This window comes from Octodon degus, unplaced genomic scaffold (assembly GCF_000260255.1).
Source record: "Octodon degus isolate 3935 unplaced genomic scaffold, OctDeg1.0 scaffold00193, whole genome shotgun sequence".
NCBI lineage: Eukaryota > Metazoa > Chordata > Mammalia > Rodentia > Octodontidae > Octodon > Octodon degus.
The window spans coordinates 465,100-487,095 of NW_004524769.1; the positions used below are offsets into that span (position 1 = coordinate 465,100).

General features: G+C 51.8%; 1 protein-coding gene across 8 annotated transcripts in view; it reads left to right on the plus strand.

Annotated features, from left to right (window-relative positions):
• Mpped2 (metallophosphoesterase domain containing 2) overlaps positions 1–21,996 on the plus strand; it is a 162,799-nt gene that overhangs the window by 24,618 nt on the left and 116,185 nt on the right. For 6 of the 8 annotated variants that reach the window (XM_023704244.1, XM_023704245.1, XM_004644107.2 and 3 more), the window contains exon 3: positions 20,829–21,010. The exons of 1 other annotated variant lie outside the window; for it this stretch is intronic. In XM_023704244.1, coding sequence (XP_023560012.1) covers positions 20,829–21,010 — 182 coding nt within the window. Of the gene's footprint in view, positions 1–17,186; positions 17,292–20,828; positions 21,011–21,996 lie in introns of all 8 variants that reach the window. One more of the 8 variants, XM_023704246.1, reaches the window with a different exon arrangement.

The following is a 21,996-nucleotide window of genomic DNA, read 5'->3' on the forward strand; positions in this document are numbered from 1 at the left end:
GTTTCTCTTTAGCTAGTAAAAAACATAATATATTTAGGACAGGGTCTGCAGGGTCTCACTACACAGATTGGACTTGTAGTGATCTCCTATTTGCAGCCTCCCATGCGCTGGGATTACAGGCGCGCACCACCATGCCCAGTCTCAGTGGCTGTTTTAGTGTGCTCTGGGGACTGGGCCAGCTAGCTAACAAAATTTTAATCAAAATATAATATACAAACAGAAAAGTAAGCAAATTCATTGTCCTCTATCCAACTAATTTTTACAAAGCAAAATGCTTGTATGCTTGTCCTTGGGTGTGGCTTTAAAGATAATTTGGTTTAGTTTGCAAAATAATAGTACACGGTTGGAAGAATTCACACATTATTGCAATGTAGAATGTGTCTTTGTTGATGAAAGTTGAAAGACCCTTGTCACCATTGCTGTGTGCCTGACAAAGGAGGCAATTGCGCTTGCACGTGGGGCTGCACATCGGGGTTCCCTTTGCCTCCCCCCATCCCTCCGCGCTAGACACTCCAGGATATGGAGCTGTGTGTGACTTGTGCTCCAACCCATCTCTAAAACATACCTCCCATTTGTAGTCATTTAGGATTTTCGGAAAGCTCCTCTGTGATTTGCAGTGCTCTCTGGGTAATATTTTCAAGTTGACAACTTTCTTGAATTAAAACATTTTTTAGTTTAACTTTAAAGATATCTTTATTTTCTGTTCCATTTATCACTGTTTTCTCATTGAAAAAATGAATCATGCGTATCCCACTTCAAATGAGCAGCTGCCCTTTGAAACTAGATCCTTCTTCGGTTGTAATTGTCCAAATAAGAAGGCCCAGGTTTGCAACCTACTTGAGAAGAATTGGTTGTGACTGTAAAGCGGTTTCGGGCTTTCTAGTTTTTTCTTCTTCGAGTTTTGGTGTGTTCTCGAGCCAGGAAATTAAAAAAAGAAAAGAAAGAAGAAAGGAAAAGAAGAAGGGGGAGAAAAGAAAGATGGAAGGAAGGAAGGAAATAAAGGAAAAAGCGAAAGGCCAGGGGCACTTTCCTAGCATGTGTGAGGAAAGCCCAGTGCTGGGGAGTAATGGGATGATGGTGCTGGAGGTGGGGTTGCCTGGAGAGACCCCACTGGGACCCCTGCAGGTGACTGCAAGCTATGCAGCCAGATTTTCCTTTATTAAGCTTACCAGGAAAAATAAAATAACAAGATATATGCATACCTATTAGCATGTCTGTGTACATGAATGAGTGTATGTGTGTGTTGCGTGTGTGTGTTGCGTGTGTGTGTGTGTTGTATGCAAACATTGCCTATTTCTCAAGACTGGCATTGCTAGGAGGGTTCTGTGACCACCCCTCTTGGTTCTTTCTGCCAAGCTCCTGGGCACATCACTGCCTAGAGTCCTCTGGCCACAGAAATCACAACTGGTTATGTTAACTCAGACCTCCTACGGAGGCCTGTTCAGTCAGCTCAGCCTCCCCGAGGGCTGAGTTCCGTCAGTGAGTTCTCATCTCTGACTTCTCTCTCTGGACACAAGGTGCTGTGGGCTCTGCAAGCTGAATGCTTTTGGTTGGATCCTTCAAGTTCGTGACCATGAGGAGTTCTTGTATGATACTGCTGCGACAGCTTCGCCTTGTCTCTGTAGCTGAGACCTACTGTCTCTCAGCTTGGAGACTGAAATATTGACACAATGCCTTGTGAAGAGCACCACAGCGCGTGACTGGAGATTTTACTGATAGGTTATTTAGCAAGTAGTCATTCATTTGAAGCTTAAAAAATCTAGGAAAGTAACAGTCAGATTATCTGATCCTGTGGGTGTGCTGCACCTCACAATAGCCAGAGGAGAACATCTTCAAATGAACAAGAATCATGGTTCTATTCATCATACTCTCGTGGAAGCCGATAATTTATCTTGTCCTGGTAGCCACATTTGGGCTATCCATTGTCATGAATTACTGAGGACATCTGTAAATATCCACAAGCATTTCGGAGTTCTTAGATTGTGCATGGTGTGCACTCACATATTGTCTCCAAGCAAAAGTCCGAATTGATACCTTTAGTTGTGCTAGAAATAGTCAAAAACTTAATTGAACTTAATTAAACTCAATAGGATAGGAGAGAAGTTGCTTTGAGTTTTGATACATATTCATGGACTTGACATAGTCATTCATTCATTGATTCATTCATTCATTTCATTTGTTTGTGCATTCATTCATTCATTCATTCATTCATTCATTCATTCATTGGTTTGCTCACTCATTCACATATCTACTGATCACTCTATCAGCCAGGCAAGCACTTGGTAGTTCAGGGCTGTTTAACAAATTGAAATGATGACCTTGGACATTTATGATAGAGGAAATGACTTGCTGATCATTCCTCCCAGTCTTGACGTGACATTTGTCATAGCTTAGATTTTACCGTCAACCCTTATTTGGACTATTTTTCCATTCCAATGAGTCTTTTCTGCATTTTACTGCCTTTTGTTGGTTAAACATGGCTTTGAGGTCATCTTCATCTCTCTCTTCTTTGGGGCATCTAAAATCTTTTAGACGTACAGCCCAGGGTAGAAGGAAACTAGTTTTAAAAAGGCCAAGCCTGTTAAGACAAACAAAATCTATAGAGGTACGGCTAGTATTGCTATTGCTGCTGATGAAATTCCCGTTTTGAGGGTTCACTACCTTATTAAGGAAAGACATTATCTTACTTGGTTTATAATGGGCAGGTGGAGTTTTGCAGGGAAAGGACAACCAGGCCAGGCCAGGCCTGACGCTTGTATGTCCTGCTAGATGGGGAGCTGACCAGGGGACTGCTGGGACGTACGAGTGTGAGGTCAGCCCGGACAACACAGTGAGATGATATCTTTAAAATGAAAAAAAGAGCTGGGGGTAGAAAGAGGGGGAGGAGGGAAAGAGGTAGGGAGGGAAAGAGAGGAAGGGAAAAGGGAGGGAGCAAGGATGAAAGGAAGGAGGGAGGGAAAGAAAGAAAGGAAGAAGGAAAGAGGGAGGGGGCTGTGGCTGGAAAGGGCTGCGGATGTTGTCTGGGCTGCATTTTTCCAGTGCGGTTGAAGTCGGCCTGCATCTGTGGGTCTGCTGGACTACAGACCCAAGGGTTAAAAGTTTGAATTTTGAGTATTTTCTTTTCCAAAACAATGCTCGTAATGAAACCACATGTTGCTGAAGTCATGGAGCAGCGTACAGTAAATGAATCCAGACCAGCGAAGAGAGTTTTGGAACAGCTCCACCAGCAAGGGCTCCGCAGAGAGGCTCGGCCTAGGATGACTCCTGCACTCCTTCTGGGGGTGGAGGGGCACAGCTTCGGGGTCACACTGTGGGAGCCGCAGTTCCTGCACCTATAAAATGAGTTCCAAGCCCTGTGTGGTGGTGCAGTTCTGTGACCCCGGCACTCTGGGAGGCCGAGGCAGGACGGGGTGCGAGTCCAGCTTGAGTAACCCAGTGATTTAGCAAAACCCTGCGTCAAAACCATTATAAGAGAGAGCTGGGATGGAGCTCAGTGCAAGGGCTCAGAGTCCAGTCCCCTGTACCAGTACTGAAACGAGAAGGCAGGAGGGCCGACACCAGTTTGAGCGGACAGGACACTTGCGTTTCAACCATGCGGGACCTTTAGGTCCAGGTGACGTGGCGTTGTCCTCTGCGTCTGCTGCTGAGCTGCTGTCACAGCTACAGGACTGGATGAGAACATGCGGCTCTCCAGGAGGTGGCAACCAGGGTGAGATGCGGAGTCGGGCAAGGCAGGGCTTGGGGTCACCTCAGTGTGTGGCGAGAATACTAGTTTTAAATGTAAACGTTCAGTATACTCTGGTCACAGCTCTTAGGAGGTAAAGCGGGCCCTTGCACCGTCCTCTGGTGGCCAGCTGTGCCCAGTGCAGGCTGCCTGGAACCCTTTCTTGGGGAGGGGAAGAAGGCAAGACCAGCATTGAAAAAATAACTACTTATGAGTGGCCAGGTTGTCACACGGGCTGAGCTGTTGCGTGACAGGAATTCTGCTGTCATACCGTCTCATCTGGGAAGTGGCAGGTGAGGCAAGGGACTCAGGGGTGCTATGTTCAGGCACCTAGAGAGCCGTGCCTGGAGGGGGCAAGAGGTCGCTGGGCTTTGGGAGCTGAGGTCCAGGTGGTCAGTACATGGCCCCAGGGATGAGAGTAGTGTGGAGGGGATACCCTTGACTGAGGGGGTGTGGGGGGCCAGGACCTGCCTGGCCTGGGTGCTCTGCAGGGCCAGGGCTGGTGGCCTTCCTGGAAGGGGCAGGAAGGACAGACTGACCTGAACCTGGGTGGAGGTCAAGACTCAGGGCTGTGGGAGGTGGCAGCTCACTGGTAGGACTGAAGTGAAGCAGGTGACAGCGAGCCCTGTCCTTGGGGAGCTCGGGGTCTGTGTTAGGGTTTCCTGAGGGCCACCACTACTGGGTTCAGTTCCAAATCTGGGCTGGGACTGAGTTGAACGGTAGCCAGGAAGCTTTGGGCAGGCTCTGGGCGCAGGGCTGACACCTAGGCTCTGTGGGTGTCAGGACATTCGCCGAGTGGCCCACCATGCTCAGGAGGCTGGGCTGCCTCGGGCCTGGCAAGGCATCTGCTCAGGTATGCTGCTGCTGCTGCTGCTGCTGCTGCGCCCGTCCTTGGTCTGCTTCACAAAGTCGGCAAGAAGGAGCGGCAGGTGGCCCAGTTGGTACTGTCTGGGTCTGGGACTCTGTTCATGATCATTTCTCTGCTGAATGCTCTGTGCAAACTCTGTTTCTGTCCTTCCTGAAGTATATAGCAGGAAGCTCTTCTGCTGGACATGTCCCTGCCCTGTGCTGGAGGCAGGCCTGGGACTGGTAGCTGTGGGCCGATGCCACTGCGCAAGCTCCTTTCCCGTCAGGTCAGCCTGCCTTTCCGTGGGACATGTTCTGTCTGGGTCCTCACTGCTGTTTCAACACAGAGTCTTCAGACTTTCAGTGGCTGTGCTGGAAGTTCGCCAGCGCTGGCTTGGCTTCCTTGCCTCTGTGCTTCCTAGAACCCCTGCTCGTCGTCTGTGTGACGGCAAGGAAGGCGCGGGGTTCTGCCCGCTGCGTTCCCGCCGCCCGGTGCCCGGGCTTGGCCTTGAGGCGGCTCGTGGCAAGGTTGTTGCGGGGCTGCAGAAAGATGAGGGGTGCCAGCATCATGCTGCACCTCACAGAGCAAAGTCTGCCTTAAATGTTCTTCTCCTGAACTCCTGTCCTTCTGCCTCTTCAAATTTTCATGAAAGAAAAATGAGATGAGCAAGACACATCAGTGGAAAAGTGAGTTTTACTGAGCACCTGGCTGCAAGCAGAGTCTGGCGGTGGTGGAGCCAGGCTTTGGAAATAAGCCGATCAGGGTGAAGGAGACAAGGCTCTGCTCCCCTCACCTGGGCCTGCTGTTGGCCAGCTGCAGAGGCAGGAGTTGCTGACGACGTACCCCTGGCATGCTGCTGGGGGCAGGGCTGTCACCAGAGTGGTTTATTTGTCTTAGAAGAGGTGCTGCAGTGGCTGACCAGAGCAGCTAGCATTTGGGTTTGCACACGGCAGGTCGCTGGGGCTGCTGGCATTTGGGGAGGAGCATGCACTGTGTCTCCACATCTGGTGGAAGGGCCTTGCTCAGGCCCAGGTGGCCTTGTGGTCAGACCCAGACACCCGGGAATCTCACCTGCTCCTGACAGCTTAAAGACTTGCTGGGGGAGTTCAGCAGAGCAAATGGTTGTGAAAATTAGGACAAGGCAACCCCTACAGCCAGGGATGGTGTGGAAAGGGCTGCAATGACAGCGTGCAATGGGGGGTATAGCGCTGGGCGTGCAGAAGCTCAGTTATGCTTGACAGTTCATAGCAGAAAGGGGAAGTGGAGAGACTCCAGAATGTTCCTGGGAGCTATTTCTGAGTGGTAGAATTATGGGTTCATTTTCCCCTGCTTTTTATATACGCATATTCTTATTTTTTAAAAAAACAGCTAATGACCCCCAACACTAGTAAGCATATATTTAAGAAGGAGGGGACAAACTTTCTTATACTACACACATTTTTTTTTCCTTTCTCCGGGCAAGTCTCCTTGCGGATCAAGGAATCCACTTGCTCGTGGTCGGTCTTGCTTCTCGGGTAGTGCTTGTATGAGGCCTCGGCCTGGGACACTGTGCAGTGATGCTGGCCAGACCTGGGTCCCGCAGGGACACGGAGCGTTTGCCAGTGTCAACAGCACCAGGCAAACAATCGTGAGAGACGGGCCTGATGCAGGAGACGAGCGGGGCGCTCACCGGCAGTCTGTAGGCTGCTTCATGCTCCGTTTATGAAGGATTTTGCAAGAGTTCATCCAGGCAAGTGTTCAGGTGCTATCCAAGTGGCTAAATTCGGGCAAGCCTGAGAAATGCTGCAGAGTTAGAACTAACGACCGAGCAACAGTAGATGCTGCAGTAGATGCCGCAGCTGTGCTTTCGCCTTGTATTCAGTGCCTCACCCTGCCCACATCCTGAGGGATTCTTAGCCTGGTGTCAACCCGAGAAAGCAGAGGGTGAGTGCTTGCGACCCGCCCAGGTCCTGAAGGCCTCAGTGTGGGTGTGGGATTTCAGTCTGGGCTGCGTCTGAAGGCGCGCTACGCTGACCGTGTTTTCTAGGGGCACCAGCACAGTTCATGCGGGAATTACATTAAACCATCTGCTTTTCTTTTTAACTGAAACAAAGGTGGGAGACAGTGACACTTCAGCCAGTAAAAACACCTAACAAGAGATAGTGCTTTTCAGCATTTAGAGTGTTTGCTATTTGACAGACTAAAGTTGTGAAAACCAGAATTTCACAAGTTTATTGGATGCTTGAAAGTAATTTATTTGAGATCTAGGAGAACACTGTTTTTTCTTTCTTTTTTCTACCACCCTCTTGTAGGGCCGTGAGGAAGAGGGCAGAGCTGGCCAGACCCCCGGGCACCGCCTCTGACCCCGGGGAGGTTCCTGCCTGCCTGGCCCAGGAGCCCTCATCTGGGAAGTGGGGTCGGCAGTCTCTGGCTGCCCGGCTGTCCTCTCCCTGCGACAGCAGCTGCCACTCCACTCCTGGAGGAGTCGGGGCTGCGCGAGAGCAGGTGGTGTCTGCTTCCCTCGGAGGCCCCGTGCTGTTCACCTGTGGGCCTGACTTGTGGTTACCCATTTGGAGGGGGTGACTGGGGCCTGGGTCCAGGATCCTACAGCACCCATTCGAGGGCAGGCCAGGCTGGGCTCAGGCTGCCATGCAGGAGTGCGAGGGGGTTGGGCGGAGCGCACTTCTCTAGCCCTGCAGGCTGGGAAGTCCTGGGCTGCGTGCCTGTGAATCTCTGTGTGCCTCGCTTTGCAGCTCGGGCACCTGTCAGAGTGACAGGTTCTGGGCAAGGTGTCACCATAGCAATCCACATGGGGCCACAGCCGGGCTGTGGACTCGTCCTGGGTGCTGGAGCAAGCATTTGAGTTCGGGCAAAGAAAGAGAAATGCTTTCCTGGACCCGCTTCACTTCCCAGACTGGGCTCCCATCCTGCCGAAGGCGAGAGCAGAGCAAGGCGCGGACCTTGCCCCCCCCCCCAGCTCACTTCTCTTCTCCAGGTCAGCCTCGCCCTTCAGTGTGAGTCCTCATTGGTATCCTGAGCAGACGGCACTCCGGACACTTAGGGTTGTTTAAAGAACAGTTCAGTGGGTAGGGGGCAGGGCAGGTTCGGCTTTCCTCTTCCCTGGCCCTCCCCAGAGTCCATCTAGAAAACTGGCCAGACCCCCCCAGGCCAGGACTGTCACAGGAGAGAGGACAGCGATGCCTTCAGCCCGGGGCCTCGCCAGCCTCTGCGTGGACAGGGCGCTCAGGAGCGTGAGAAGCGCAGCCCGGCCCTTCCTTCGTTTCTCCTTTTGGAGGAGTTTATGGAGGAGGTGAGGTTCCCGTAAGGCTGAGGCAGCCCGGCCCCTCTCAAGCAAGGCACCACCGTTGCTGTGGCTAAGGGGCCAGAGGCGGGGCCAGGAGTCTGCGCCGAGCGCACCGCGTTGCAGCTGCTCCTGGAGCTGTGCGCGCGCAGAGCGCATCTCTCTCCATTTTCTCCTTGCGCGGCCTCTCCCTCCCCATTTGTAAAAGCTTATTTTTTCAGAAAGCGCAGCTCAAGGAAGTGGTTCCCGTGTGCTGTCGCTTCCACTGCGCCCCAGACCGGGAGGGTGAGGGCGCTGTGGCAGATTCTAACGATGGACGCCGAAGGATGCGATTTGTTTTCCTGTGCAAATGGTCCAGGGAGGTGACTGACCTGAAAAGGAACAAGGGAAAGGCTGATGCGGGCCGCTGGGAGACCAGTCAGACGTCGGACTGGCACAGGGTGCCAGCCGAGCTGGGGGTAGCTCCAGTGGAAAGTCCGCGCAGAAGGTGCGCGGCCAGGGGGCCTCCCCAGGGTGACCCTGCTGTGCTTGCCATGTCCTGAGGCAGCTGTAGCTGATGGTTCTGGCCATTTCTGTTGAATAAAAATATTCCAGGATGCCCTCATCTGCCCGCTCCACCAGCTCCGTCACTGTGTGACTGCTGGCTTGTGCAGGAAGTCAAGATGACCGTGAAAAGAAATGCTTAGAAACAGCTCAGGACGTCGAGGTAAGGCAGGCAGCATAAGTGAAGCCGGTCACGGAAGAGAAGCTCCAGAGTGGCTTCAAAGAGTGGCAGGAGGGCCTGGGAGACAGCTCAGTAGAATAAGCGCCTGCCTGGCAAGCGCAGGGTCCTGAGTTCAATCCCCAGTACTGCGCGCGCGCGCGCACACACACACACACACACACACACAAAGAGTGGCAGGAGCAGAGGGTACGCTTGAACGATAGCCGGAAGGATTTCGAGGGGCACTCATCGAGTGGGTCTTCTATTATAATTATATATATATAATTTACTATAATTTTATATATACATATATTTAATCTAAACATTCTCCGTACTCTTTGACCGCACTGCATGTATAAACAGATATAGAAACATCTGCCTTGGATTAGAATCAGTGAACAAGTGGATCTCTGCGTTGTTTATTGGCTGACTGACTTTTGGAGCCAGTATCTCACTGCGCAGCTCAGGCTGGCCTAGAATCCCAGCAGTCCTGGCGCCTCGGCCGGTCCAGCGTGTGTGGTGTTTCCGTGTGTGGGCCTGTACGTGGTGTATGAGCCAGCTGCCAGGGATGCTGTGTGAGACTGTACCTGGTGTGTGTGCCGACTCTGGCTCCTTGCTCCCAGCTAATACGTTTTGGTTGTCTGCAGTATTAGTGGTGAGACAACCACGTGATCTGCATGATAGGCCCACTGCGGTCACAAACGTGGTGTCCACGTTTTGTGAAAAGTGACATCGAGATGGTTCACATTTCCTTGGCTTTAGGAGCCCTTGCGCAGCTGTGGGGGCAGGGGATCGGGAGAAGTGGGGGAGTGGGGCGGGCAAAGAGGGCCACGCTTGGTTGTATAACAGACCTGCTTTCCAGATGAGGAGCCTGCTCCTGAGACACGACCTCAGCCCCTGCTAGCCAGCCCCCCCTCCCCCCACTGTGAATGCTGGAGCATGGGGAACAAGCTTCTGAGTACATGGCTTAGAGGTAACACAGAGGTGTAGAGATGCAGGAGGCCCTCCTCCCTCCAACGCCCTTCAGCCGCAGTGTACACACAAGGTGACTGAGGGGACCAACGGCGTAGCTTCCTGCTCACGGTCTCACAGAAAGGCAGTGGCAGAGCCGCTGCCCACACGCAGGACTTTTGATCTCATAAGTAGGTGACGGAAATGACCAGTGCAGGGGATTCCTGGTCACTTTGCTCGCTCTCAGTCTCTTTCTCCTCAGAATCATGCAGCTGCGCGTCATCTGTGACCGTTTTGATTGCACGCAGGCATGCGTGCGCCCCAAGGTAAGAAATGCAGGCGGGGGAATGTGGTGCCTTGGTGCTTCTGTGAGCCAATACTTTAAAAGAACTTCTAACTCTGGCATAAATGCAAAGTGAGCTCTTTTCATTTTCTGAACTATTAATGAGTGAGGGAGCCAGGCTGGCTGTGGTACCTGTGTGCCCTCAGCCTGCACGAGGCCCAAGTCTGATCCTGGCACCATCAAAATTTAAACCCTTTTTTTTCTTAAAAAGAGAAAGAAAGTTGTCTGGAAGAAGACCACAAATTTATATGTGATCGAATAACATTGAAGTAAATTTTCAAACACATGTGAAACTAGGGCCGAAGTCAATTGACTATCCACTGACCCAGACGGATTTGCCTCCACGAACAAGTATGGGCATTGCTGTCAGCTGTGGGCAAGTCACAGGGACATAGAGTAGCCCCAAGATGAAGGCCTGTGTCCCTGCGGGGTCAGAAGAGTCCCCAGGGCTCTAACATTGCACGCAGAGGTGTCCATCAGAAGTCTTCAGTTGTCCCCTGCTCTGCTGAGAGCCAGGACTGCGCAGCAGAGAACACAGGTGGGGGCAGCCCAGATCCAAACCCAGACTCCCAAGCTGCACACGGGATGTGAGGAAATGTTGGGAGAAGCACACACACACACCATTACACGGAGAACTTGGGGGATTCAGGGTACTAACAGAGCATACCCCATTACGCAGCAGCAGCAGGCACTTAAAGCTCAGGAGTAGGCCGTGGCGCAGCTGCCATGGCGTCCAGTGTCAGGTTGTTTACTGCATGCTTGCTGAGCGCTGCTTCAGGACAGGACATGTTTTTCCAGCTGAAAGAATTCTGGCCCCACCACCCCCAACTTCCTGCTGTCCTCCATTGACTATTTTAAACTCAGTCACTTTAGAAAGAGCAAAGGTGGGGAGGGGCTGGCTCTGAGCCCCCTTCGCTGCCTGGAGACAGCTTCTGTGCTGAGCAGAACCCGGCTGTCCTCATCGGCTCCTCAGCAGTTTCATTACCCAGGGAAAATGGACTGGTGCCCCAAGAGGGGAGTGGAAGAGGACCCCGCCTCCAGACAGGCTAGGCACAAGCTGTTACACCGCCCATCTGTTTCCCCGAGGGCCTGTTCCCCTTGTCTAAAAATCTTCCACTTCCCTAAGCCGCCCAACCCTTCCCGTCTCTTCCCCAAGCCCAATGGGTATGAATTCCCAGGTCTCTGCTATTGGAGGATCGTGTTCCTCTTTCTTTCTGTGACCTACGTGGGGAAGGTCCAGATAGTACAACTTTCTGGGTTTGCGTGCCAGGTGGTATTTGCTGCAGCTATACAATTGTGCTGTAGCTTCAAAGCAGCCATAAATGGTATTTAAACAGATGAGGTGATGGCGAGCCAGTGAAATTGGGGAAAACAGGCATTGGGCTGGATTTTGCTTGTGGGCTGAGGTTTGAACTAAATAAATAAAATGTTAAAATGATTGATTGAAAAGTTTAATGTAGGCTGGAGAGATAGCTCAGTGGTCTAAGTACCTCACTGGCAAGCACAAAGACCCGGGTTCAATCCCTGGTACCACATGCTGAGCTGACCCTGAAACCCAGTGTGGAAGCGCACTCCTGTAATCCTAGCGCTGGGGAGGCTGAGACAAGAGGAACACTATGAGTGTGAGCTGTGTAGTAAGACCCTGTAACAAATAAATAAAAATTTAAACAAAAAAGAAAAGTTTAAATGTTACTGGGTTTTGGGGTGCTGGAATCTCCTTTTGATTTCTAGGTTCCTTATGACCTAAGCAAGATAAACACAAATGGTAGCAAAGTTTGTTTGAAGGCAGCAAAAGAAGCAGGATATATGGACCAGATTTGGGTGAAGGAAAGTAGGAAAAGAAATACGCTGCAGGGCATGAGTGAGGCCACCATGCAAAAGCAAGGCCCTTCTTCAGTGGCCCACAGCGCCGGCTGGTGCCAGCCTCAGCTGTCCCGTTGGGACCTGTTCTCTGCCCTGTCTGTGATTTCGTGACGCACAGGCCGCGCCTGCTTTCCCTTCAGCTCGGCCACACCCTAATCTCCCATCTCATTTCTCCCCAAGGGGTACGTAGTGCCCTAATTCCTTATGGGGTGCAGAGGCAATCAGGTCTCCATCCTCATGCAGCTACTTCGGTTCCCCTACTACCTACCTACTGGGAAGTGTGTGTTCTCCAGTGGCTGTGGGGCGTGGTGACTCACTGGCTGGACTGAAGAGAAAAACCTATCAGAAGACAATGGAAAAAAGTTAGTGACTAGAGCTGCCTGTTCCACAGGAGAAAGTAACCATTAGGTTTTGGCGAACAACTCACACAAGAGTCTCAAGTCAGACCCTGCGAGGGCAAGTATGGAAAGAGGAGGTCAGGTAGACTACGGAGAGCCAGAGGGCCACAGCCTCAGCATGACGACTTGCATAATGAATCTATTTAAAAATGGATGCTCAATCTGGGCACTCGTGTAAGCCGTGGTGAATCAGGGACATCCATGACTGCTCATCTGTACACTAAGCACTGCTGGAGTCTCGCTTCCTGAGGAAGAGCCTCAGGTCTTCTGGAGGTTCTCAGGAGTAGCGTTCTTCTTGGCCCTTTCAGTGTCCTTCTTGGACAGAGCTACTTGCAGGAGACTCTAGCTCTCTGAGATCCAGTAATGAGGAGGAGACATAACCGGTCATACCTGTTGGTGGAGTATGCCAGTGTCACTGGAAAGGGAATCATGGACAGAGTTTGGCCAGAGCTAGCTAGAGTGTACAGCAATGCAGTCCATAGTTTTTCTCCTTGTTATTGTCAGATATAAAACTTCGCAGTCAGACCTTGATTTGATTTTCTTCTTAGCCCCACACTTGCCAGCTGTCCTGTCTGTGACTGAGTGTACCAACCCTGTGATACTCATGGGCAGTATCAGCTGTGAAATACTCTGGGACAGCAGTGTTTTCTTCTACAGTGGGAACTTGTGTGGGATCCACATAATTGTTATGGTGAATTAGTGGGTCCCTTCAACAGGGGATAGAGTTATAGCGTGAAGCAGTCCTTTATCATCATAAAATGGTCTCCAGAGAAACAACTAGTAAGCCTAAAAATTATTGTATTGATTTTGAAAGATCATTAAATGTTGGAACCATGTTAAGTGATCTTAGAAATCCTCCCACACATTTGTCTTGAGATATACTTAAAATGATGGGCATGTTTGGTAAAAATGGTTTGCCCCCAGCTTGACCCACTCTGCGAAAGTGATTCTGATCAACTCTACTCAAAGTTGGAAGAAACAACACAGACCACTAAAACCCTAGAGAAAAGGCCACGTGTCAAAGGAAGCTCATTGGTCATGCAGAAGTGAAGCCAGGGCATTTCTGGTGAGAGTGGTTAAGTACACAGCAAAGCCCTAACAGCTACCTGGGAGCCTAGCCTTGCTTGGTTGGAAGGCATGAAAAGACGCACCGTGGCTTAGTGTTTGCAGTTTTAATATGTAAGCAAATCTTGTTGAATCTGGTGTAGCTGGGCTCTTCATGACTGGCCTTCTCATCCCCCTGTGACTTTGATGCCTGAGAGGGCTCATGCTACCAAGTGATCTGGACATGGTGGAAAGGATCTGTATTTTATTCTTGAAGTTGAAATTACTGGTGGAAAAGCTCTGTGCTCCACTGTAGGACAGAAGCAGCTCTGACCTTGGTGGCTTGCAGTGTCTCCTGAAGGTGAAAGTGGCTGTGAAGCAGCCCCACACAGCAGCGCCCACCACCTCTGCCTGGCCCTGGGGTCCCATCTGATCGCTGTCTCTGCATGTGTGAAATGGGGAGAGAGTGGAGCTGAGGGCTGGAGGGAGAAATGAAAGCGAGCATGTCTCGTGCAGTGTGCAGGGCCTGGCGACCCTGGAGATGGACGTGCTAGCCTGAGTAGGTCAGCTGCGTGATCCCCTCAGCTTCTGGACTTGGGAGACTTCTGGGGACATTTCAGATCAAACTCACAATGCCTTCCGAGGCCATAAGCAGTGCTGTGTATTTTTCCCCTGTGTCCCACAGTGACTCACATGACCTTGACTATACCACGGTCCCTGTTGTTCAGACCACCTCAGACTCACTCATTTCCGAAGCCCTAGTGTGCAGCACAGCTGATGGCCCCAAAAGGTGCTCACCGCGTGCTAGGGCAGTAGTGTGTACTTGCTCACCAATCCTGCCTTAAGGATTTGCGCAGGTTGTTCACAGATCATCTCAGTACCCCAAGGAGTCTCCCGGCTGCCTCTTTACCTCCCCTCACCTGGCGTGACACCTGACACCCAGGTAGGTGCTAAGAAATGGTTGATGGCTGATTCCTGACCAACCATGTGTCCAGAAGAATGCTACATGCCTTATCGCCTCAGATGTAAGGCTATTATGACAATTTTAAGTGGCTAGCATAGTTGTCACCTTAGAAGAGAGAGAAACATGTAACCTTGCACAGTGGTGCATCTCCCTGTGCTGTTTGTAGCCCAGTGACATGCCATGCGAGGGAGCCCAGGGGCCGGCAGTCACTAGCTGGAAGACACCTCCCCTGGCAGCAGTGGCAGGAACCTGAATTCCTGTTGCACATGGCGCTCCAAGAATTAAATTGCTACCACTTAATATTCATTGGATATCGGCTCTATACTTTTGTACTTGGAAAAAATAGAGGAAGCACACATGCCAGGCAGCGGGCTTTGCTGGCTGCAGTTAGCTGGTGGTGAAACAGTGTCGCTCTAGCAGCTCAGCTGCGAGGGGCGGAGTGCCCCAGGATTCACACGGCAGTCCTGCCGTGCTCGCTGCGTCTCAGCACAGTGGCCACCCTGGGTGCCCTGGCCAGCGAGGGGATTGTATCTCCTCCTGACAGAGGCAAATGAAGAGTCCATGTGGAGCACCTGGGTGAAATCCCACGTCCTTATGGTTTGATTTTGTGCAGCTCCTGGAATTTTGGGTTCTTTGTTCCCCTCAGCAATAGGCAACCTCAGAATGGTCTCCAGATGCAAATTGCAGTCCATTTCTTTATCTGGGGCACCCTGACTCTGTTGACGTGTGGAAGGACCTAGGCTGCACTTACCTTTGCATTATCTAAGCAAGCAGACAGTAAAATTTCGAAGAGAAAGAGCATGTCTCCAGGAGCAGCAGAGACCCCATTGTTTCTGCAGTCTTGCACGGTGCACAATGGCTGCATGGAACCTGGGCATCCCCAGTCGCAATGCTCTTCACCTTTGGGAACTGAAGACTAGAAGGGACAGGACTTGTCCAGTGTGGGAGTGCTGACCGGCGACTCCTGGAGAAAGTGCACACCAGCGTCTGTACATCACGGTCTTGCGTATTTTGTGAGGCTGATGGATGAGTTAACTGTATTCCCGTTTGGAGACCTGCATTTGGAAACACAGTTTACACTTGTGAGTTAACATCTCTAAGAAAGAGGGACGCTTATGTCTTTACTACTATTTTAAAATTCAAACCTTTACACTGCTGACTCCCTCTATATGTTTTAGAAGACTCCATTTGACTAGGTATTTACGTGAGAGATGGGGGACCACGCCGGGGAGCAGTAAAACTTGACTGCTGTGACAGACAATTCTGAGGGTTGTGAGGAAGCCCTGGAGATGCTGGCAGCCGCCAGTTGAGGGTATCAGCTGGGTGGTGCTTCGTAGTTGCTGAAATCATGTGTGTTCTCCCATTGCTGGTATTATTTAGGTTCTAAAATTAAGTGGGTGGGGGGAGAGTTGGGTTGGAAGTTAGGGAACCTGAGGTCTAGTTCTGACTCCAGTTCTCTCTGGCACAGTGAGTCACTGAAAACCTGGCCAGTGTTTTCCGGGGCCTGGAATTTGGTGTTAGGTATGATGATTCTGAATAGAAAACCCTTAGACTAAAGTATTAATAATTCCTCCTGTAACGTGTGGTTGAAAAATAAAGCAGTCTGTCCAATTCATGACTGCAGTGATGAACTTGGTGCAGAAATCGTGGGGCATGTCGCAAACATGAAACAATCGTGCACAGGAGCAGGGCGGAGGTCCGGAGGCGATTCTTGGAGAAGCCAAGCACAGGCTTCTGGAGGCCCAGGCTGGGACGCTGGGCGAACGCTGGGACGCTGTTTGCCCCAGCCCAGGATTTCACTAACTTATCGACTGATCTGCAGCTTTTGCGTCTGCACTGACCGCGCAGCGCACGTACTTCGGAAAGTGTAGCATCGCGAAGGCAGCATTAGCTTTCGTGCTACCTGCATCTCCTGCACAAGCGTGAAAGCTTCCATGTCACACTGGAAGACTTTCACAAAGTCAGTGGACTGCACTGCCACAGACATCAGGGCGTGAAAGTCGCGCGGGAGCCGCTAACTGCCCTGAATCCTGCCGGAGTGCTCGGCGAGGGCGGCGCTCTGCGCTCACTCGGCGTCCTGGGCTAACGGCGTGCGCGAGAGCTTTCTGAGCGCTTGGCTTGAGGAGGAATCTGCTTCAGCAAGACCCCGGTAAAGGCCTTCCTGGAGACCTACGGGTGAGCTTTGCAGCACTGCGTGAGTGTGTTAGAGGAAATAATAAGAGATACGGCCGAGGAGGAGTCCGTGGTGGGAGCAGGAACGCTGCCGTTTTCCTCGTGGGTGGAAAGCACCAAGGTGTGGACGGCACAAAGGCAAGTGGCTGGCTTATTTGCCTACGCCATGAGCTATCTATGCATGTGATGATAAAGCTTCAAGAGCGGGATTTGTGGCTTGGCGTAAAACTCAGAAAGTTAATTGGAAAATAACTCTGAGAAGATTGGGCCTCCTCTAGGGAGAGTCCCCGCGTTGCCTCCCGGCGGCCTGCATTAGCGTTTTTCTCTGACGGCCTGGTTCATTGGTCCAAGGATGCACACAGACCTTGAGTTCTGACCCTGAGAGTGGAGACACCAATGGGCTTGCGTCCAGGAGGAAGGACTCAAGGGGCCCCAGAGACCCCGTCCCCCAAGGACAGCGTAGGTGCGCTGACTACTCAGCTAGGTGGAGCAGGCTTCGGGGATTGGACCCGATTTCCAGATGCTTGGAGGACGGACAGGGAGAAGGGACAGGACTTTTCCCTCTCGTTACTGCAGAACGCAGATCTAGACTCAAGGCGGCACGACAGGGAGGAAGGACACGCGCTGAGAGCCTGGCCGGGTGCTCCGCACTATGCTGGGTGCCGCACCTGTGAGCTGCTCCTCATGGCATGGCCGACTGCCTCTACCACTGCTCTTCCGGCCACAGGCTGGGGTTGACCCCAGGGCGTGGTGCACGCTGGGTAGGCACCGTGCCACTGAGACACGCCTCCAGCCACTACTACTTCTACTAGCAGTACAATTATTTTAGCAGACAGTAAAACACAGTACTCACACGGTCTTCAATGCTATGAGCTCATTATCCTCGTTTGCCCTCAGGACGGCCTCAGGAGATGCGCACTGTTTTCCTGTCCGCTTGCCTGATGAAGAGCCGAGGCACCAGGGCCAAAGCAATTCTTGATGTCGCACTGTGGTCAGTGCCAGGTGAGACGCAGAGCCAGCCAGGCGGCCCAGCTTGCACACGCTTCACCCTGTGTTGCTCTGCTCCTCTAAGCTACACCGCAAGCTGGGCCTTGCTGCTCCCATTTAACAAGACTGAAGCTCAAAGGACATAAAGCTTTGCCCAGAGCCAAGGCCTCATCAGTGTCCCTGGCTGTCACTCCCGGTCTCCAGTGTGGCTCTGGTGAGGCTCAGGTTTCTCTGAGGTCCGGTATCTGAAACGCAAGCTTCGCAGCAGAGTGATCCACACCCAGTGTGTGTGCTGGGGCAGGGAAAGGCTTGGGGTCTCCCTACTCTGTGACCCTGGAGTGAACATGAGTGTCCTCCAAGCAGGAGGGGTAGAAGGGACGCAGCGCCAGTCTCTGTGCTGCACCAGACAGCCTGTGAGGTTTGTCCTGCTCAGGGATCTTGGGCCATTTCCTTCGCCTATTCCCATGATGTCTTACCGTCCCCTGCGTGCGCTGTGGCCTGTGTGCAGGTGTCCGCTGGTACTGCACGCTGCCTCTGGGGCTTAGGCTGTCGTGGTGAGGTGGCTACTAGGACAATATTTGACGCAGTACCTTGGGGCGATGTCACAGTGGGGCCAGTGTCAGGCCATTTGGGAAGGCAGCAGCACATGGTGAGCAGGGAGGTTATCAGCCAAGGAGGATGGTGGCCCTCAGGGCTGTGCCAGGGGAAGGTGATCTTCTGGGAGTAGGTGGGGTCTCCATGCTGGTGTCCGGCAGTGACAGGTGTCTGCTGCTGTGAGCTGCCATTCCATAGTACACATCAAGGGCCTGTTTGGGGCAGGTGGGATTCCCTAGGGTGTCTCTGCTGTCACTGGCAGGGTCTTCCTCCCTGGGATCCAGGGTGAGGGTGCCACTGTCTCACACCCTGCACCTCACTGTCTTCCACAGCCACTCCTTGCTTCGACCAGCGCACGGCCAGGGTCAGGGGACCTGGGGACACCTTGAATTTGCATTTTCTTGCTCCCTGCTTCTGTGTCCTGCTCTTACCTGCCCCAGGCTGTTTCAGAAGCCTTCTTCCAGCTCTGCACTGTTGCCTGGGTACTGGGGAGCGGCGCCGGTCCTCCACACCAGTCCTCCACACCGGTCCTCCATGCTGGCTGATCCCGTTGTTGGCCTGGACCTCACCTTCCTGCTAGCTCACAGCTGGCAAGCGTTTCCCATTTCTCTCTGCCTTTACGTTGCTTGAATTTTGTGAGCTGTTCCCTCTGCTGGATGGGCCCGCGGTGCCCTGAGGCTGGGAGAGGAGGTTGAAGTGACTCACAAACTGGAGCTGCCTCTTCTCCGGAGGTTTCCATGGGACAAGTTCTGTGCCCGGCAGGATCGGCTGCTGTGGTGTGGGCCGAGGCACAGATCTGGCTGGGGTGGTTTCTCTGCTGCTTTCCACCTCAAGTGTAGAGAACAGCGGCTGTGAGCTTCCTCTGGTAAATCGGAGTGGACTCCAAAGATTCTGATGCGGTAGTCATGCCTGTGACTTACAGAACAAGTAAGGGTGACATGATTCACACATTCCCATGAGCATGAAAGCTGGGAAACACACACAGACACACACGCACACACGTACACGCACACACGCACATGCACACACACACAGACATGCGCACCCCACACCGAGCCTCTTCACAGCTTCTCTGGTCCAGCACTTGATTTGTTAAATTTCCCATCAGACATTGGCGGGTGGAGCGTAAATGCAGGGAGGCCCAGGATGGTGACTATCCCAGTGTCGGGGCAGGCGTGCTCCATCGCTTTCCCAGGTGACAGAGGCAGCTGCTCAGGGAGCAGACTTCCATCCGGGAAGCCTGCCCTGGGCACACGGGTGACGCAGGTTGTATCAAGTCTCAGTGGTGGTGAGGAGGACCCTCACAGTCACAGACCAGCAGTGCAGGCTGTCGTCGGGCAGGCGTTCAGGCTGCCGCGAGAGCTTGGGGGCGCCACGGGCTTCCTGCACCACCCCGGTGTACTCATTTCTAACCTTCACTGGGAAGACCCACCGCTCCCTTGTGCAGAAGCTCAACTTGCCTGTCTGGCTTCCCGTCAGACCCACTGCTCCGCTTCACGATTCCCTCTTCTTCCCTCTGCTCCTTTCTCCCGTCTTCTTTGTTGCCGTCCTCCTTCCTGCCTTGGCTTCCTTTCTTACAAAGATAACAGGCGAAAGGTTCATGATTAAGGAAATTTGAGTCTGTCCACGTAACGCCACAATGTCTTCATTTCTCACTGCAATTGTCGTCCTTAAACCAGATTGTTTCTTTCAAAAGAGCAAGGACTAAACAAACCTGTAGAGGACCTGGGTCTTGCACGGATGTTTTGTGGCTGCTGGCTGCATGCTAATTCTCAAGCGTGGGCTTGTGATGTGAAATATAGTTCTTTATTTAATGTCTTACACTCTAATCTTTGCATTGCATATTTGCTTCTCTTGTGACCTTCTCTTTGCATTTATAACTGCTTCTTTTCACCCATAATCCAAAAATAAGCACGCATTCCTACAGAGAAATTAAAGGAAGCTGTCAGCGGAGAGTTAATATAGTTAAAGCATCCTTAACACCGCCACAAACCTCTTAAATAATTAAAACTGTATGCTCCAGGAGTCAGATTTGCATTTCTCTCCCAAGTTTATTTAGCACACTTTGTTACAGTCAATTAAATGAGAATGTTCTGTTTCATTTTCCTCAGCTTCGGGTTGATCACTTTGCCTTGTGATTCTTATGCCCTGGTGTAATTTCACAGTGCTTAGGTCCCTAAAACCATACATATATTCATGTACGTGTTGGCCTATACATACACATTAGCATGCGCTCTGCTCCTGCTCAGTGGAGGCTTCACCCCGGGCTGTGGAGTGTTTCCAGCAACCCGGAGGAATCCAGGATGGCAGGAGCCTCGTGGCGGGGATGGGTGGCCTGGCCAAGGCCTTTCAGCGCCCAGCTTTCTTGCTGAAGAGTTCTGCTGATCGGCGGTATCGCTTGCCTTCCCCACAGTTTGATTTGTGACTCTCCTTGCAGACACAAGACCCAGGAGCTAGGTGGGGAGGGGGTTGCTGCTTGGGCGCCGCTTGACAGCGCGCATGGAGGGCTGCCTGAGATGAGCTCGTTGCTTGAGTTATGCATGTTTAAGAAGGAATAAATTAGTTGTCTCTTTCCTAATGGGTAGTGGGGTCAGTTGAAGCGTGATGAGAGAAAAACAGCCTCATTTTGCATCCTGAGCTGGGGTTCAGTATCCCTAAACTGCATCTTAATCACTCTGATCAGTTTCCCGGGTTATTTCTGATCCTATGTATGGTGTTAATTTTTTTAAATTTTCCTACCAGGTAAGTGAGATGCTTTGAATTTGTCTGGTGGGGTTGTGCCTGAGGAATGCTGCATGACCCAGTGCCCCAACACACCCCTTGCTGCACAGGGACCCTCTTACCTTGCCCCATTTGGTTTGGGTATGGTCACAGCTAACAGTCGATATGTATGTGCGATGACAATTTCGAGGGTTCTGACGTGTTTAATTGTTATGGGATCTGTTATGTCTACTTCAGGGTCGACCCCATCCCATATGACACTCCAAAACCAGCGGGCCACACGCGATTTGTCTGCATCTCAGACACACACTCCAGAACAGATGGTATCCAGATGCCTTACGGGGACATCCTTCTCCACACAGGCGATTTCACCGAGCTGGGACTGCCCTCAGAGGTTAAGAAGTTTAATGACTGGTTAGGTAAGGAATGATTGCGTTCTGGCCGCCCCAATTAACCTTTCCTGTCCGAGTGTCACTCACTGCATCCTAATTGAATTAAAGCCCCTGGAAGCCAGCTCGGCCATGTCTCCTATGATATGCGGCAGTGTCTAGCTTTAATTCAGTTCTGTTAATTAAAGATGAATTTTTAGATATTTAATTTTACTGTGCATCCTTTTAGTGCTGGCCGTGGTGGTTCTGGGCAGAGGGACTGGAAGCTTTGAAAGCGATCTTGTCTAACTCATGCTCTAATGAGGGCATTCACTGGCACACACAAGACCTGAAATTGTATTTTTAATTCATTGGCTCTGCAATATTTCTGAGATAGTATGATCAAAGACGTACAAATGACCTAGTCATAAGAGAGTATTTCTGTGAAATGCAAGCATTTCACTTCCTCCTGTGAAGCAAGGTTCCTCAGCACAGGGGGCTTGGGCACAAGCTTTGTCAGGGCCACAGAGGAAACCTCAAAACACACTGAAAAGCCCAGGCGCCCTGCTGTAAGACTCCAAAGAGGTGCAGTGTGGAACCGCCCCGTGTGTTTGAGAAGAGCCCGCAGTTTGGGGATCTACAAAATACTGGGTCCAGGTCAGGCATTTGGCAAATGTTGGCCTTGCCGCGCAGTGCTGGGGTTCGTCGTGCCAGGCCCACCGTAGAAGTCAGTCCCAGGGTGAGGACAGTATGTGCAAGTGTCTGAGCTGTCTTCCCTACCACCCGGGGGTCCAACCCAGAACTGCGCTGAAGGTGAAAGAGAGAATGAATGGAGGCATCGTGCTTAAACAGTCCCCCTCTCTTGGAGAAAGGAAAGCTGTACAGGCATTCTGAGAACTCAGAACCCTAAAGACACTGAAGGGCTGCACAGTAAAGAGAAGAAACTACTCTAGGAGAAAAAGGCAACGAGTACTACGGTAGCCAATAAAAAGTACTCAGGAGACAGGCCGAAACTGTAAGAATTTCTTTTCCATCAA